The sequence below is a fragment of the Condylostylus longicornis genome, unplaced genomic scaffold (genome assembly GCF_029603195.1).
Source record: "Condylostylus longicornis isolate FDR11 unplaced genomic scaffold, ASM2960319v2 ptg000038l, whole genome shotgun sequence".
Classification (NCBI taxonomy): domain Eukaryota; kingdom Metazoa; phylum Arthropoda; class Insecta; order Diptera; family Dolichopodidae; genus Condylostylus; species Condylostylus longicornis.
Window position 1 is genome coordinate 14,258,509 of NW_026578007.1, and position 14,624 is coordinate 14,273,132.

Consider the following 14,624-nt stretch of genomic DNA (forward strand, 5'->3'; position numbering starts at 1 on the left):
CATATTATATAACTTACAATATAATACATATATTTTAGATATATATGTATGTATACTATTCATTTATAAAATATATGTATATATATGTATATGTATATATATATATATATATTATATTAACGAGTAATTATATATAAGTAACCCTTATAGTAGCATTTACAGAAAGAAAAAATATTGCATCAACTATCTATACATTTCTATTTTAATACCTACATAAATACAATATTAATTTTTCAACTATATTTAAAACTTTTAAAAAATTTACATAATTTATTTCAAAAATATTTAATCTTGTCTAAATTTTAATTATGTATATTTGTGCAAAATTTCTATTAATTATATTTTCCTACATAAATTCCATTTAAATTTTATTATATAAAACGAGAATAAAAAGAAATAAATAACTAAATACATAAAAATTAAATCAATAATTCAAGTCGTTACGAAAAATAATAATTAATTGTTTAAAATACTTTCAATATTTATCAAGTATATAAAGAGTTTTATCTATATTTATATATAAATTTATGAAAATTTCCCAGCCACACATTAATATTTTCTTGTTTAATAATTTTATAAAAATTTTTTATGCTATAAAATTTTAAATTGCAAATATAAATAATTCTCGAGAAAATTTTATTTTTATTAAAAAAAAAAATAATTAAAAATTTGTTCAAAATAACTTTTTTACATACATATTAAATATTAATTATTTTTTAACACATGATGACAAATACCTAAAATATTTCGTAGATTAATGGTTTCATTTTCCAAATACATACTATACGACAAATTAAAATTAAACCTGGCATATGTACATATATTGCAAAATATGTTATTTTTCTTCTTATACTAACAAAAAAAAATTTTTTGGCACAGATTTTAAAAATGCGTCGAACGAAATTGGCTTTAAACAGCATTTCAAATAATTCTATGATTACACTGAGAGAAAATTTGTTAGTCATATTCTTTTAAAATTGTACGGAAAAGAATTTATATTATTTTTCATTATGCATTTGATTATTTCATGCACCGAATCTAAAATATTCGAAATTTTTGAAAAGATTTTCAAGTTTCAAAGTATAAAATTTTGAAAGGACTTACAATATATACAATTGTAAAGGAAACTCATGTTTTTTCAATAACACGAGTTATTTAATTTTTGGTCAAATAAAATAAAATTTTCTCGGTAACCATAAAAGATAAAACCAAAAAATTTTTTAAAAATATAAAGAAATTTAAAGGAAAATTTTACAAAACTATATATAACACAAAAATTGCTATTTAATCCAAGCATAACATGTTTATTAATTTTTTAATAGTTCGCATATATAAATAAACATAGCATTGAATCATGTACTATATAAACATATAGGTATATATATGATATATATTTCAAAAATTATAATTATACATAAATATATATACATATATATATATATATATATATATATATATATCTACATATATACAACCATACATATACCGTATATATTTATGACATAGCAGAATAATAAAATTGTAAAATCATATACAACGGTCCAATCTAAACTTTATACTTAAAAAAAAAAGAAAAAGAGAAAAAACAAAAATATAATATACATTACATACTTATATATAAATATAGGAAGAAATTCTAAAAAATAATTATTTACATACATATTCTACATTCGATACATACTTCTAAAAAATATATATATATATATATAAAACAAGCAAGAAAATATAATTCTACACATAACATTTATATATATATATAATATATATATATATATATATATATATATATATATATATATATATATATATATATATATATATTTATATAAATGTTATATATATATGTATATATGTATATACATATAAATACATATATTTATATATTTGCAAACTATAACTAAATATATCAACATATACATATGAATACATATGTATGTATTCATTTCTGAAAAGAAGAAAACAAAATATTGCAAAGGTTCCTTTTTAGAGTATTTCTAATGCTTTTCTTCTCTCAAATAACAATAGGTATATCTGATATAAAATTACCTAAAAAAATGAAAAGAAAAATATTATTTTTTTTTTAAATTATATATAAAAAGTTTTTAAACTGTATACATATTTTCACAAACATACATATATACTTGTGTGTGCTTATATATAAATATATATAAGTATTAATATATTAAATATTAATGTAATCAAACTTTAAAATACTTTCAGTATATAATTTAAATTACATTACCAAAAAACAAAAAATAATTTCATATTTCAACTTTTTGTAATATGGAAGTAAAACTTCAAAATTAAAATTATATTTCGTATCAAATAATAAAATATCGACAAAATTAAATTAGTACACTAGCTAATAGTCACGAAAACTAATTTTTAATAACCTTAATTTTGCTTTCCTTTTAATTAAAAATGCACCACCGTTTCTATATCTTACAACTAAAAGTGAGCATGATTTTCATAATATTACGTTTTTCTAATTTGGTAAACTATTTTTTTATTTAGTACATGATTATTAATGAATTGAATCAAAACCACATACAAATGATATAATAAACAAAAACTCCATGTTTCTTTTTTATTTATTTACAAATACATAAATAATATCAAACTAACCAGAACACCGAAATTTTGAAATATTGTGAAAAATAAAAAGCCCACCGCGTAAATTTTTCATATTTTCTTAATCTTGTAAAAACATCAATTGATTTATTTAATTCTATGAAACTACAAATTTATCAATTAAAATTTTTCGAAAATATCCTTAGCATATATAAATTATAAATAAAAAATCAATACAAAGAACACAAAAACTTCAAAGAACATTTATTAAAATTTTAATTTAAATCTTACATATTGAATATTGACAAAAGCAATTCAGAGTAATTGCCCTGAGCAAATTAAATTAAGAAATTTATGGTTTATTATAACAATTAAAATATTTCACCAGATATTAAAATATAAAAACAAAGTTATTATATGCGTGATATGAAATTTATCACAATATTTAGCCTTTTTTACTTTCAATTGTACTTAAAAAAAAAGTACAATTTGTATAAATGATTAAGCGTAATATGTGGCATCTAAAATTACTTTCAATATTTTTGTCATGAATTATCCATTGAAATGCAAAATATTTTCAAAAATCGACAGAATAGAGATGATCAATCGAATGAGTCATAACTAAATGGTCATTGTAGTTATGAAATTTTATCTAAATAAAAGCTATTTTTAAATATGTAAAATAATATGCAGAAAAAAATTGGTAACATTATCACCAATTTCAACTTATGTACATGAAATAAAACGAATTTAAAAAAAAAATATTTTGCAAGAGAAACTAAACAAATGATCTAAATGGATCATTATCACGCCTTAGATCTATCAAAACATTTCGTATTTAAACTTCATTTTGTAAAACCTTAAGTTGCATAGTTTCTAATACAACTTTCGACAACAACATTTAAATAAATTACAATGTCATATTGTTAATAGAAATTTTATAATTAAATGAATTTTGTTCCTGATTTTATCGTAAACTACAAACTACATTGTATGATTACACATTTTTAAATTAAAAGAGGAAAACAATATATTCACGCATAACATTTTCAAAATCAATTAAATAAAAATTGATTTTTTTTTTAATTACCGAATTCAAAAATATATAATATAAATATTAAAAACTAAATAAAACTTTAAGAAAACAAATAGTATATAGTATATTGAAGAAATAAATTATATTTACTATAATGGTAATCAAAAAACAAAAACAAGAAATTTTCATGAAAAATAAAGAACGCTTAACTAAAAAAAACTCTTTAAATATTTTTTTTATAGTTTTCTTTTTGAAATTTTTAATATATTATCTTCATTTTTCACAAAACTTCACCAAAGATTTAATTGTTTAATTATTAAAAACCAAAACAAAAAAAAAAACTGAAAGATTTTGCATAACTATATCGTACATAAAAATGAATACAAAGTAAATTTGAAATACGAACGGATTCATATTTAAAAGTAAAATAAAAATAATATATATATATATATATATATAGCAGTTAAACTAAAATTTTCAATAAAATACAATATAAATGTTGAAATAAATGAAAAAATGTTGACTAAGAAATTAAAACAAATAATATTTTAATAAAAGGCATACTTGTCGGTATTAAATTTAAATTAAAGAAAACAAAAGAAATCTTATAATTTATTATTGTCAATATCCATACGAACACATGTATGTTATAATTAAGACATAAATGTAAACTAAATCATTTTATCTGATATCCTTTTCCAACTGATTACTTGTTTTACTTTAATTACTATACTAAAATAGAAATTACTTTGTTCGTTTCTATATTTTATTATATAATATATAAAATCATTATATATTATATAAATTATATAATTATATTATTTAATTAAATATAATTATTATTGTATTTATACAATTATATAAAATAATTTATATAATATATTGTAATAGATTATATAAATTATTTTATATAATTTATCAAAAATTAATTTTATTAAAACATGTATTAAAATTACTTTAAGAAAATGTTAAACATCACTTTTCAAAATCTTTTATATCTTTTATTATAAATTTTGAGACCGCTTTAAAACTGTATTTAAATTCAAAATTATAAATACAATCTCATTGAATTATCGAACGAAAACAAATTTTTTTTTATACATTTCGAGTTACAAATTTTGATTTTTTAACGTTGACATTCCTTTTTCCGTAAGCATTCTATTGTTATAATTCCTTAAAATTTCGAGCCTATTACAAATTTTCTATACCAAAGTCAACTCAAAAAGCCAAAAGTTATAGCGCTATGTAAATTTAAATTTGTACATAATATTTATCGTCAAAAGTTTACAAATAGAATCCAGAATTTTTTTTAGGTGCACAATTTTTTTTCTCTTAGTTTTTCAAAAACATATTTCATACAATCCGGATTTTTTTTTAAGATACAATGCGGAACATAATACATCGTCAAAAATTGCGGTTCTTTTACAATACGGAATACAACCATACATATAAAAAAATTTAGTAAATTGTTAACTTTACTCGAAATTTATTTTAATAAAATTTTTTCTTATTTTATATCCTTAATAAAAAACCGAAATTAAAAAAAAAATTTTTTTTCTACTTATACTAATTCAATAAAATCAAAATCATTAAATATAATGTAAAATAATAAAAATAATAATAATAATAATAATAATAATAATAATAATAATAAGTAATAATAATAATAATAATAATAATAATAATAATAATAATAATAATAATAATAATAATAATAACAATAATAATAATAATAATAATAATAATAATAATAAATAATAATAAATCTACGTGTACACTTCTTTTTAATTACAAAGTATATACCTAATATAAAACATAAATGTGCACGGGTGTCCACCAAAATGCAGATCTATAAAAGTCAATTTGACTTACTCAACAATTGAAATTGTATATTTTGCTGAATAAATCAAATTGGCATTAGATCCGCATTTTGATAAAGATGCCCATATATTACACGTAAATACATGACATTAAAATACGAAAATATATAATGTACTGAAATATTTATTTATGTAACATAATCTTTTATAAATATATACTTATATATATATTTACAATATATGTATTCAAATTAAAAATAAAATTAAATTTGAAAATAAAGGAATGAGGATAAGAAAATTAAAAAAAAAAAATTTTAATTAAAAAAAAATTAAATAAATAAAAAAATTTTCAATGAGCGAATTTATACTGTAAATAAAAAAAATGATATATTATTAAATAAACTATATTATTAAATTCATATTATCTACAAAAGAAAAAAAAATCGATATAATATATATGATAATAATTATATAGTTAAAAAAAAAAAGAAAAAATAAATTGAAAAATTTAAAAAACAAATCCAGATTTTTTTTACATAAAAATAAAAAACTTTACACATTTTTTTTGTGAAAAGTTAAAAAATTCAGTATAAAATCTGGGAAAAAAATTGACTTTTTATTTATAAAATAAAAATTAAAAAAAAAAATACTTACAAAAAAAAACTGATAATGTATAAAATAAAAAAATTACTAATAATCAATTCAAAAAAAAATTTAGTTAAGACAAAGAACATGTTATCTGCTTTTAAGCAAACCAAAAAAAAAAGAAAAAAAAAACTAGGGAATATTAAAAAAATTGTAACAAGTTTTAAAAAATTAACAAAAAAAAAAAACACAAAAAAAATAAGAAGATTATTGTAGCAGTTGTAGTAAAAAATTTAAAAATGATACTATTATGGAAATCCATAATTATATAAATTCATAAAAAATAAACAAATAGAACGTACAATATAGTTTAATAATGTACATATATGTACGAGTATAAAATGTATTCTATATATAGTATAAAATTAATATAATAATATTAACAAATATTTATATTCAATATATATAAATATAGTATATAAACCTATTCATAGAAAGTATAACTACCCTTTTTTTAAAGGCAAACATGAATATTTATAGAAAAATAACAAAACCAAATATTGAAAATATTGTAAAACATGGTAAAAAAGATTTAAATTAATAAAAATAATTAAAATATAGATAAAAAAAAATAACATTAAATACCTTGCGCCGCCACGTAGTATCATTTTTATTTTCAAATTATATACTCTACAAGAACAGAAAAAAAAAAAACAAAAAAAAAATAAAAATTAAAAAAAACACTATTTATATTAAGTATATTAAAAAGAATAATTTAATTGAAATATTACAATAAAGTTAAATTTAAATAACAATAAAACTTGATTTTTTTGTATTATTTTAAAAGACATTTAAATTACCGGTACGTTTAAAAGTTTTTCAGAGTCTCTACCCTTTGAAACCTTTTAATTTTAATTTTAATTGCTAGGACTTTATTCGTTTAAGGCAAGCCAAGGCTTTTTGTTTAATACGATTGGAATCAATCTAAACTAAACTACAACAAAAAAAGTTCAATTTATGTATTTCTCTTCCTTTTAATCTTTTTCAAATAAACCGCGGCAAAAATTAATTTCAGTCAATTGGCTTTTATTTAAACAAATTTTAGTTTCAAAATTCCATTTTTGTATAATTAAACACAAAAATGAATATTGTATATTAATAACTCGTAATTTTGCTTTAATAACATTAATTTCATTTTATATATAGACATATCCATCTCGATTTTTCTATTAATTCATTCAAACCAATTCATTCAATTTACTTACATCGTATGATACACATATACCTCTTAATGAAGATACAAATGAATATTATCCCATATTTGAGATTTCTATTTGAAATCTGATTTTATTACTTGTAGGTAGGTAGACAACTGTTTATTTAGTTGATTAATTGGCAATTGTTCTTGTGTAGTCCAAATAAAATTGTTAAATTTTCATAATTGCTATGCCAACGTATGTATGTATATCTTTTTTCCTTTTATATACTGACTTGCCTTTAAACAATATCGTAATTATATGTATGTTTGTGTGTAGGCTGACAAGTGATGCTGGTTCTGTAATAAAGCCTTTCTGTCCAATAATTCGTTAAGCCGGATCTTATTTATATTATGTATGTATAAGCCATGGACCGAACATTATAATCTTCAATAACACCGAATATGTGCACACATATTACATACATATATATGTATGTATATGATAAATGGAAAGCCATACAGCACCAACCTCATTAATTTCACCTTTTTAAAATGCGAAAATTAAATTGTGCAACGAAATATTATTTAATAAACTCCTTCAATTTGCAACAGATATTAAGTAATTACTTATTTAAAATATACTTAATAATTCTAGTACTAAGCGATTTTGCTACGCTTTAAATTTTAAATAATAGTTGTTCACTCTTCAAGCTGGTGGCGCTTGTGTAGGATGAATGTAAAATGAGGTATGTTTGCAAGACGACTCTTTTATGAATGGTTGAAATACGTTTCATTGGCCATCTTGTGGGTATGGAGTGAATCGCATGTCAATCATACGTCCAAGACGTATTAAGGGTTGTTACCCTTTTCAAAATTAGACCACTTTCATACGAAAAATAAAGCAAGACTCATGACCTCTTTTTAAAATAAGTCCTTAATGTACTCTTTTTTATATTTCTTTCATATTTCTTCCATTTTCTTGTTATTAAATTTGGGAAAAAAAATAAGTTTTCCAAATAAAACGCTAATACCGTAATGCTAAGAAATAATGGTCTGAGATATAAACTGAAGTGTATGTTTTTGATCAGCGTCGAATTCAGAGTCGATTTAGCTTTGTCTGCCTGTCCGTTCCAACGATAACTCAAAAACTAATTGAGCTAAGTTCACCAAATTTTCACAAACGATTTATTATCATTTAAAGATTAATAATGCCAGAACCGTATTTAAATTGGATATGATCGGCGTACTGGTTGGAGCAGCTGCAAACATACGATAACAAATTCGTCCGGATAACACAGAGTTGACACGGTCAACTATATTTTTTCTCGTTTTCTTTCAAAGTATATTTAATATGAAAAAAATATCAATAAAATTATATTCTCATTGAAATTTCTTTTTTCCTTTCTTTAATAATATAAAAAAAATGATAAATATGAAAAAAAAACTATAAAAAATTTTTTCATACTATTTCTTATTACGTTAATTATAATAGTTACCAGGTATGAATGAATAGTAAATATTGAATCTTAGAGTTAAGATATGAAATGTTTATATCTAAAGTTTTTTCTGTTTCTTTTATAATTATGTAAATTATGTATGTATAAATAAATTCTATATTAGCCCCGCGCGGACTAAGTTTATGTGACTCAGTAAAAATGGCAATCTTATCGAAATTAATTTTTATTAGAAACCAAAATGTATTTACAACAGTATTTCCTTTAAATAAAAAACAAATGCAATATTAATTAAATTTTTATCTAAATCTCAGATAAAAATTTTTAATTGAAAAGTTAATTCTGCCTTCCTGCTTGTTGATTTTGTTGGGGTTGTTGTGGCGGTGATTGGTATTGAGGCTGTTGCTGAGGTGGTTGTTGATATTGTTGTTGTTGTGGTTGTTGATTTTGTTGCTGAGGTGGTTGTTTATATTGTTGTTGTTGTGGTTGCTGATTTTGTTGTGAGGATGGTTGTTGGTTTTGCTGTTGTTGTGGTTGCTGATTTTGTTGCTGAGGTTGTTGTCCAGCATTTGGATTATATTGCTGGGCAAACTGTTGACCTTGTTGTTGTGCTTGTGGTTGGTTAAATTGCTGATTTTGTTGAGGATATTGCTGCTGGCCCTGCTGGGGAAATTGTGGATTTTGCTGAACAAATTGTTGATTTGGCTGAGCAAATTGCTGATTTGGCTGAGCAAATTGTTGATTTGGCTGAGCAAATTGTTGTGGTTGATTTTGAACAACATATTGCTGATTTGGATTAAATTGAACTGGTTGAGGAATCTGCATTTGTTGCGGATGACCTTGTTGATATCCCTGGTTAATTGGGGGCTGGCCTTGCGGATATGGCCTTGGATGATACCCATGTGGAAGATTCGGATGTGGTGGCAACTTAAAAAAATAAGTTAATTTAAAAATTATAAATACATGTACTTATGTATAGTATTTTATGTAATACTAACTTGTCCTTGCGCAATCAAGCGCTGGATTTCTTCTTGGCGTCTTCTTTCAAATTCTAAATATTCTTCATGGGTAAACTGTGGTACTTTATCTACAGTATCCCATTCCGGATCCTTCTGAAACTCAGACTTTTTTGTTTGCGCCAAAAACTCTTCAAAACTAATAAGTCCATCCCGATTTGTATCTGTTTGCGCAAAGACATGCTCTCTCATCCTCTCCATTTCTTCAGCTCTTTCTCTCATATCATCTTCCGGCAGTCCAGATTGGTATAATTTATCTAACTCTCTTACAAAAAGTGCTTTAAGCTCATTTTGGTCCCATACTCTATTACTATCAACATCTGAATTTCAATTTGAAAATGAAAAAAAAATAACTAACATTCTTTATTAAAAAATATATCTTACCATGCATCATAAAGAATGTTTTTGGATCAAAGTCAACTCCTTCCATGTGATCCTGTTTCTCCCAAACCTCTTCCAATTGAGCCCTATTACCGGGATGATGTATTTTTTCGTGCTTATCATGTTTTTCTTTCTGTTTTCTGATTTCTTCTTCATATTTCTTTCTATCTTCTTCTTCAAGTTCATTTAAAACAGATTGCTTTTCAAATTCTTTTTGCATTTCATATTGTTTAAATTCTTCTCGCCTTTGTTTATCTACCTCTGCTAAATCCTGTGTCGTTTTAAAAATTAATTTTCTTAAATCCTCAATTTCAAATGTATGTTCATTCCTATGGTCCACATGTTCTGGTACTTTTAAATGATTTCTATCAATGTCATTTGATAATTCAAACTAAACATATTTAAAATTAAATTGATGAAATACATTTAATAGTCATTATACTTTACCTGTTTAGTTGCTAGAGCTCTTAATCTTTCTAATTCTTTTCGTTTGATTTCATCCAATTTTGAGCGTACATGATGACTAACATATTCTAATTCTTGAGCTATTTTCCCACTCTTATTTTAAAACGAAAATTAGAAAGAAAAATTAATTTTAATTGAAATGAAATAGTTTTTTTTATTTTACTCTTATATCTGCTTCTGGTGCTTTATCTAATTTTTTCCTAAACTCTTGATCACTTTCTAACGCTTGCACAACTTCTTTCAAATACCTTTCGTATTCCAATACACTCTAAGAGATATAGTAACTTGTTATTAGATAATTGAAGAATATTAATTTGTATATTATATTAAAATTTACCTCAATGTCATCTGCTGATGTTTCATTTTGATGCTCCTCTTCACTTTTTTTCACTTGTTGAACCGGCAGGCACAAAACAGATCCAATCAGCAATACACAAATCGCAGTTATTTTAATTAATTCAACCATTTTGGTTGAAACTTATTCGTGAATGCCTAAAAAAAAAGAAAAATCAAATGGGAATTGAAAATTACACACAAATTCCTTAAATTTAAAAAAAAAATCTGAAAAAAAAAAAAAAAAAATTTCAAAAAAAACATTGAATAATGATGTGGACCTTAGTGGCATCAGAAAACTCAAAAAAAAAAATTCAAGTTAAAAATGTAATTATCCACGAGTAAAATTCAGCCTACATGCATATATAAAGTTAAGTAATCCTCAATAGTTCTAATAAGAAAACCTGAGCGACAATGTATAATGATTGAATTTTATATTTACTTATGAAATATATATCTATCACTTTTATTTTACCGCATTTAATAATACTTAGTCACAGGTGGTCTGGCCACGTAATTTACAAAGCTTTTGCTGTGAAAAAACGGATTAAAAATCTAATTTAATGTTTTTCCTCCTTCGACAATAAATTATCATTAAAACATTTATACGATATGTATGTAAATTATTATCTCAAATTCTTAAGTTTTTTACAAAATTAATTAATTTTATTTCCGAACTTTAATAAATTTATAGCATACTTTAAGAATTTGTAAACAAAGTGTGTGAACCACTAACTCACCTTAAATTTTTCTAAATATTTTCCTTTTTTATACAACAATTTTTTTTTTGAAACTATTTAGAACGCTTTGATATTAAAGTAAAAATTTAAAATTTCAAAAAGAAATTTTACACAAATAAAGCTGATTATAATTTACACGTCTTTCTTAGGGATTACTGATATTTATAACTTTTTATAGCTAAGCTGTGTTTCTTTATAAATAAAATAAAAATGAGGTTGACATTTCTTCTCCGATTTTCGGATTTTTATAATGTGGTGCCATCTAAAACAATAGTTACCAAACTAATAAGTAATACAAAAAAAACGCAGCCTTTTATTATTTGCGTTCGTTCCAATTATGTGTTCTCGCTACCAATATGCTCATATGCGTATTTTGTAAATGAAGACATTTTAATTAGTTTTATAATTTTTATTTTTAAATATTAAAAATTATAATATTTTTGATTTAATTTATAATTTTTATTTTATTATAATGAAATGTCAAAATAACTTTGAAAAAACACAATAATTTGTTGTAAATTAGAAATACTACTTCCATCTACCGAAAAAAAAAACGTAAAAAACAAAACATGGCTAAATAATTTTTGTTTTTTCAAAATTATCTTTCTTCTATTTCATTTACATCAAAATGTATCCAAATTTTTATATGAGACTTGTTTTTGTAATTTTCTTTTACATGCGGCGTAGCTTTCTCAGCAGAGTAAAATTTTTGAACAATCAGAACGAAATGTCAGGAATTAAAATGTAGCTAAGTTATTTTTTGGTTTTTATCCTGCGTAGAGACCTGATGTTTTGATATGCATACTAGTCTTTTTATGGATATCAAAATTTTCATTTTTGGAAAATAAGTGTCATTTTAATGTGCTGTTAAAATTGTATTGAGTTCGTAATGTAACTGCACTAGATTATTATAGCGATTATCTGGCCACATTTTTTTGTTTGCTTAACACGCAACTGTCAATTGTGCTGAGTACCAAATTCTCAAAAAATTTAAGAACATACGAAAGTTTTTGAAAATTTATAAGAATTTAACTAAATATTTTAAAAGGTCTAAAATCAAATTCTCTATTTTATAGTGAATATGCCAGTTACACCATTTCCTCCAGCAATACAAGTAAGTAAAAATTAATAGGAACTATTATAACTTTTTTAATGTATAGATGTTGATACAGAATGCCATCGAGCCAATGCAAGTTGATTTACAGCCAGAAGATAACGAAAACAATGAAGAAGAAACATTTATTGTTGAAAATCCAACTATCGATTTAGAAAGCTATGCCAATTCTTTTACAGGTTTAGCTAAATTAGAACGCCTTATATTTATAGCTGATGTTTGTCCTTCTCTACGTCTCGAAGCGCTTAAAATGGCCATTAGTTATGTATCAACAACGTATAATGTAAACTTATACCAGTTATTGCATAAGAAATTAGCCGATATAACAGCTGGAGCTCAACTTCCCGATGTTGCAGCTCAGACAAGTCCACAAGAATTACCGGCATTTGACCCAATTTGGGTTGAAACCAAAAGCAAAAAGGCTGCATTGAAATTAGAAAAATTGGATAGTGATTTGAAAAACTATAAGTCAAACTCTATAAAGGAAAGTATTCGTCGTGGTCACGATGATCTTGGTGACCATTATTTAAGTTGCGGTGATTTAGCAAATGCTTTGAAATGCTATTCAAGAGCAAGAGATTATTGTACAAGTGGAAAGCATGTCGTAAACATGTGTTTAAACGTAATCAAAGTATCAATATACTTACAAAATTGGTCGCATGTATTAAGTTATGTTTCAAAAGCAGTCAGCACACCAGATTTTGCTGAAGGTGCTGTTCTTACCAAATTAAAATGTGCGGCTGGCCTTGCCGAATTAGCAACAAAAAAATATAAGATGGCTGCAAAACAATTTTTGCAAGCTAATTTTGACCATTGTGACTTCCCAGAAATGATGTCTACAAGTAATATAGCAAATTATGGTGGTCTTTGTGCTTTGGCTACTTTTGATCGTCAAGAGCTTCAAAAACATGTAATTTCAAGTAGTTCTTTCAAGCTATTTTTAGAACTAGAGCCTCAATTACGCGATATTATTTTTAAATTTTATGAATCAAAATATGCATCATGTTTGAAGTTACTTGATGAAATACGCGATAATCTTTTATTAGATAAATATATAGCACCACATGTTAACACATTATACACCAAAATCAGAAATCGAGCATTGATTCAATACTTTAGTCCATATTTATCCGCTGATATGAATAAAATGGCAACTGCTTTCAATAGAACTGTTTCTGCATTAGAGAATGAATTAATGCAATTGATTCTAGATGGGCAAATACAAGCAAGAATTGATTCTCATAATAAAATATTATATGCAAAAGATGTTGATCAAAGAAGTACGACCTTTCGAAAAGCTATAGAAATTGGTAAGGAATATCAAAGAAGAACGAAAATGCTTGTATTAAGAACAGCTATGCTTAAAAGCCATATTCATGTTAAGGTATTTTATACATAATATAATCTCAAAATCAATAATTCTAATCTATATATTCTTTTTAGAATGTGCCTAGAGAAGGAGGCACACATGCTACTGAATTATGTGTAGCTACTGGATCTAATAGCACTTCGGGGACGGCAAGAAACTGATCTTGATATTTTTTATAAAGAAGTTAAATTAATGTAATATAAAAATTAAAACTGATATACACAATAAAATATAGTAATAACTTAAACAGATCTTAAATAAAAATTAATAAGTGCATAATTCACAAAACGCTAATTTAAAAATATGTATGCATCTTAAAGGAAAACTGAAATTGCGGTTGTATGATATGTTCATATGCATATACAATTTTTAATGAATATACAATTATATATACATAGTTAATCTGCAAATTCAACTATTTAAAAATCTTTAATTCTTTAGAGCTTTGATTGTCTCAGTTTAGTATTAAATATTTATTAAAAAAAAACATAAAGATACTGGTCCAAATATAAAAATCAAAATTTATGTAATGTGAGAAAATA

At 23.4% G+C, this 14,624-nt stretch overlaps 2 protein-coding genes across 4 annotated transcripts; one reads left to right on the top strand and one right to left on the bottom strand.

Moving 5' to 3' along the window:
• Nucleotides 1-8,874: 8,874 nt before the first annotated feature.
• LOC129609077 (nucleobindin-2) lies at nt 8,875-11,777 on the bottom strand. 2 transcript variants are annotated; one of them, XM_055520938.1, is made up of 7 exons: nt 11,600-11,777; nt 10,864-11,018; nt 10,690-10,794; nt 10,509-10,619; nt 10,065-10,452; nt 9,663-10,000; nt 8,875-9,591 (listed from the first exon to the last, which is right to left on the bottom strand). In XM_055520938.1, the coding sequence occupies exons 2-7, from the start codon at nt 10,990-10,992 to the stop codon at nt 9,001-9,003; spliced, it is 1,662 nt and encodes a 553-aa protein (XP_055376913.1). In that variant the 5' UTR covers nt 10,993-11,018; nt 11,600-11,777; the 3' UTR covers nt 8,875-9,000. The 2 variants fall into 2 exon arrangements, with proteins under 2 accessions (XP_055376913.1, XP_055376914.1); XM_055520939.1 differs by having other exon boundaries at nt 11,736-11,767.
• Nucleotides 11,778-12,568: 791 nt separating this feature from the next.
• LOC129608934 (COP9 signalosome complex subunit 1b) lies at nt 12,569-14,403 on the top strand. Of its 2 annotated transcripts, none has more exons than XM_055520739.1 (3): nt 12,569-12,713; nt 12,760-14,097; nt 14,157-14,403. In XM_055520739.1, the coding sequence occupies exons 1-3, from the start codon at nt 12,681-12,683 to the stop codon at nt 14,241-14,243; spliced, it is 1,458 nt and encodes a 485-aa protein (XP_055376714.1). In that variant the 5' UTR covers nt 12,569-12,680; the 3' UTR covers nt 14,244-14,403. The 2 variants fall into 2 exon arrangements, with proteins under 2 accessions (XP_055376714.1, XP_055376715.1); XM_055520740.1 differs by having other exon boundaries at nt 12,772-14,097.
• The last annotated feature ends 221 nt before the right edge of the window (nt 14,404-14,624 follow it).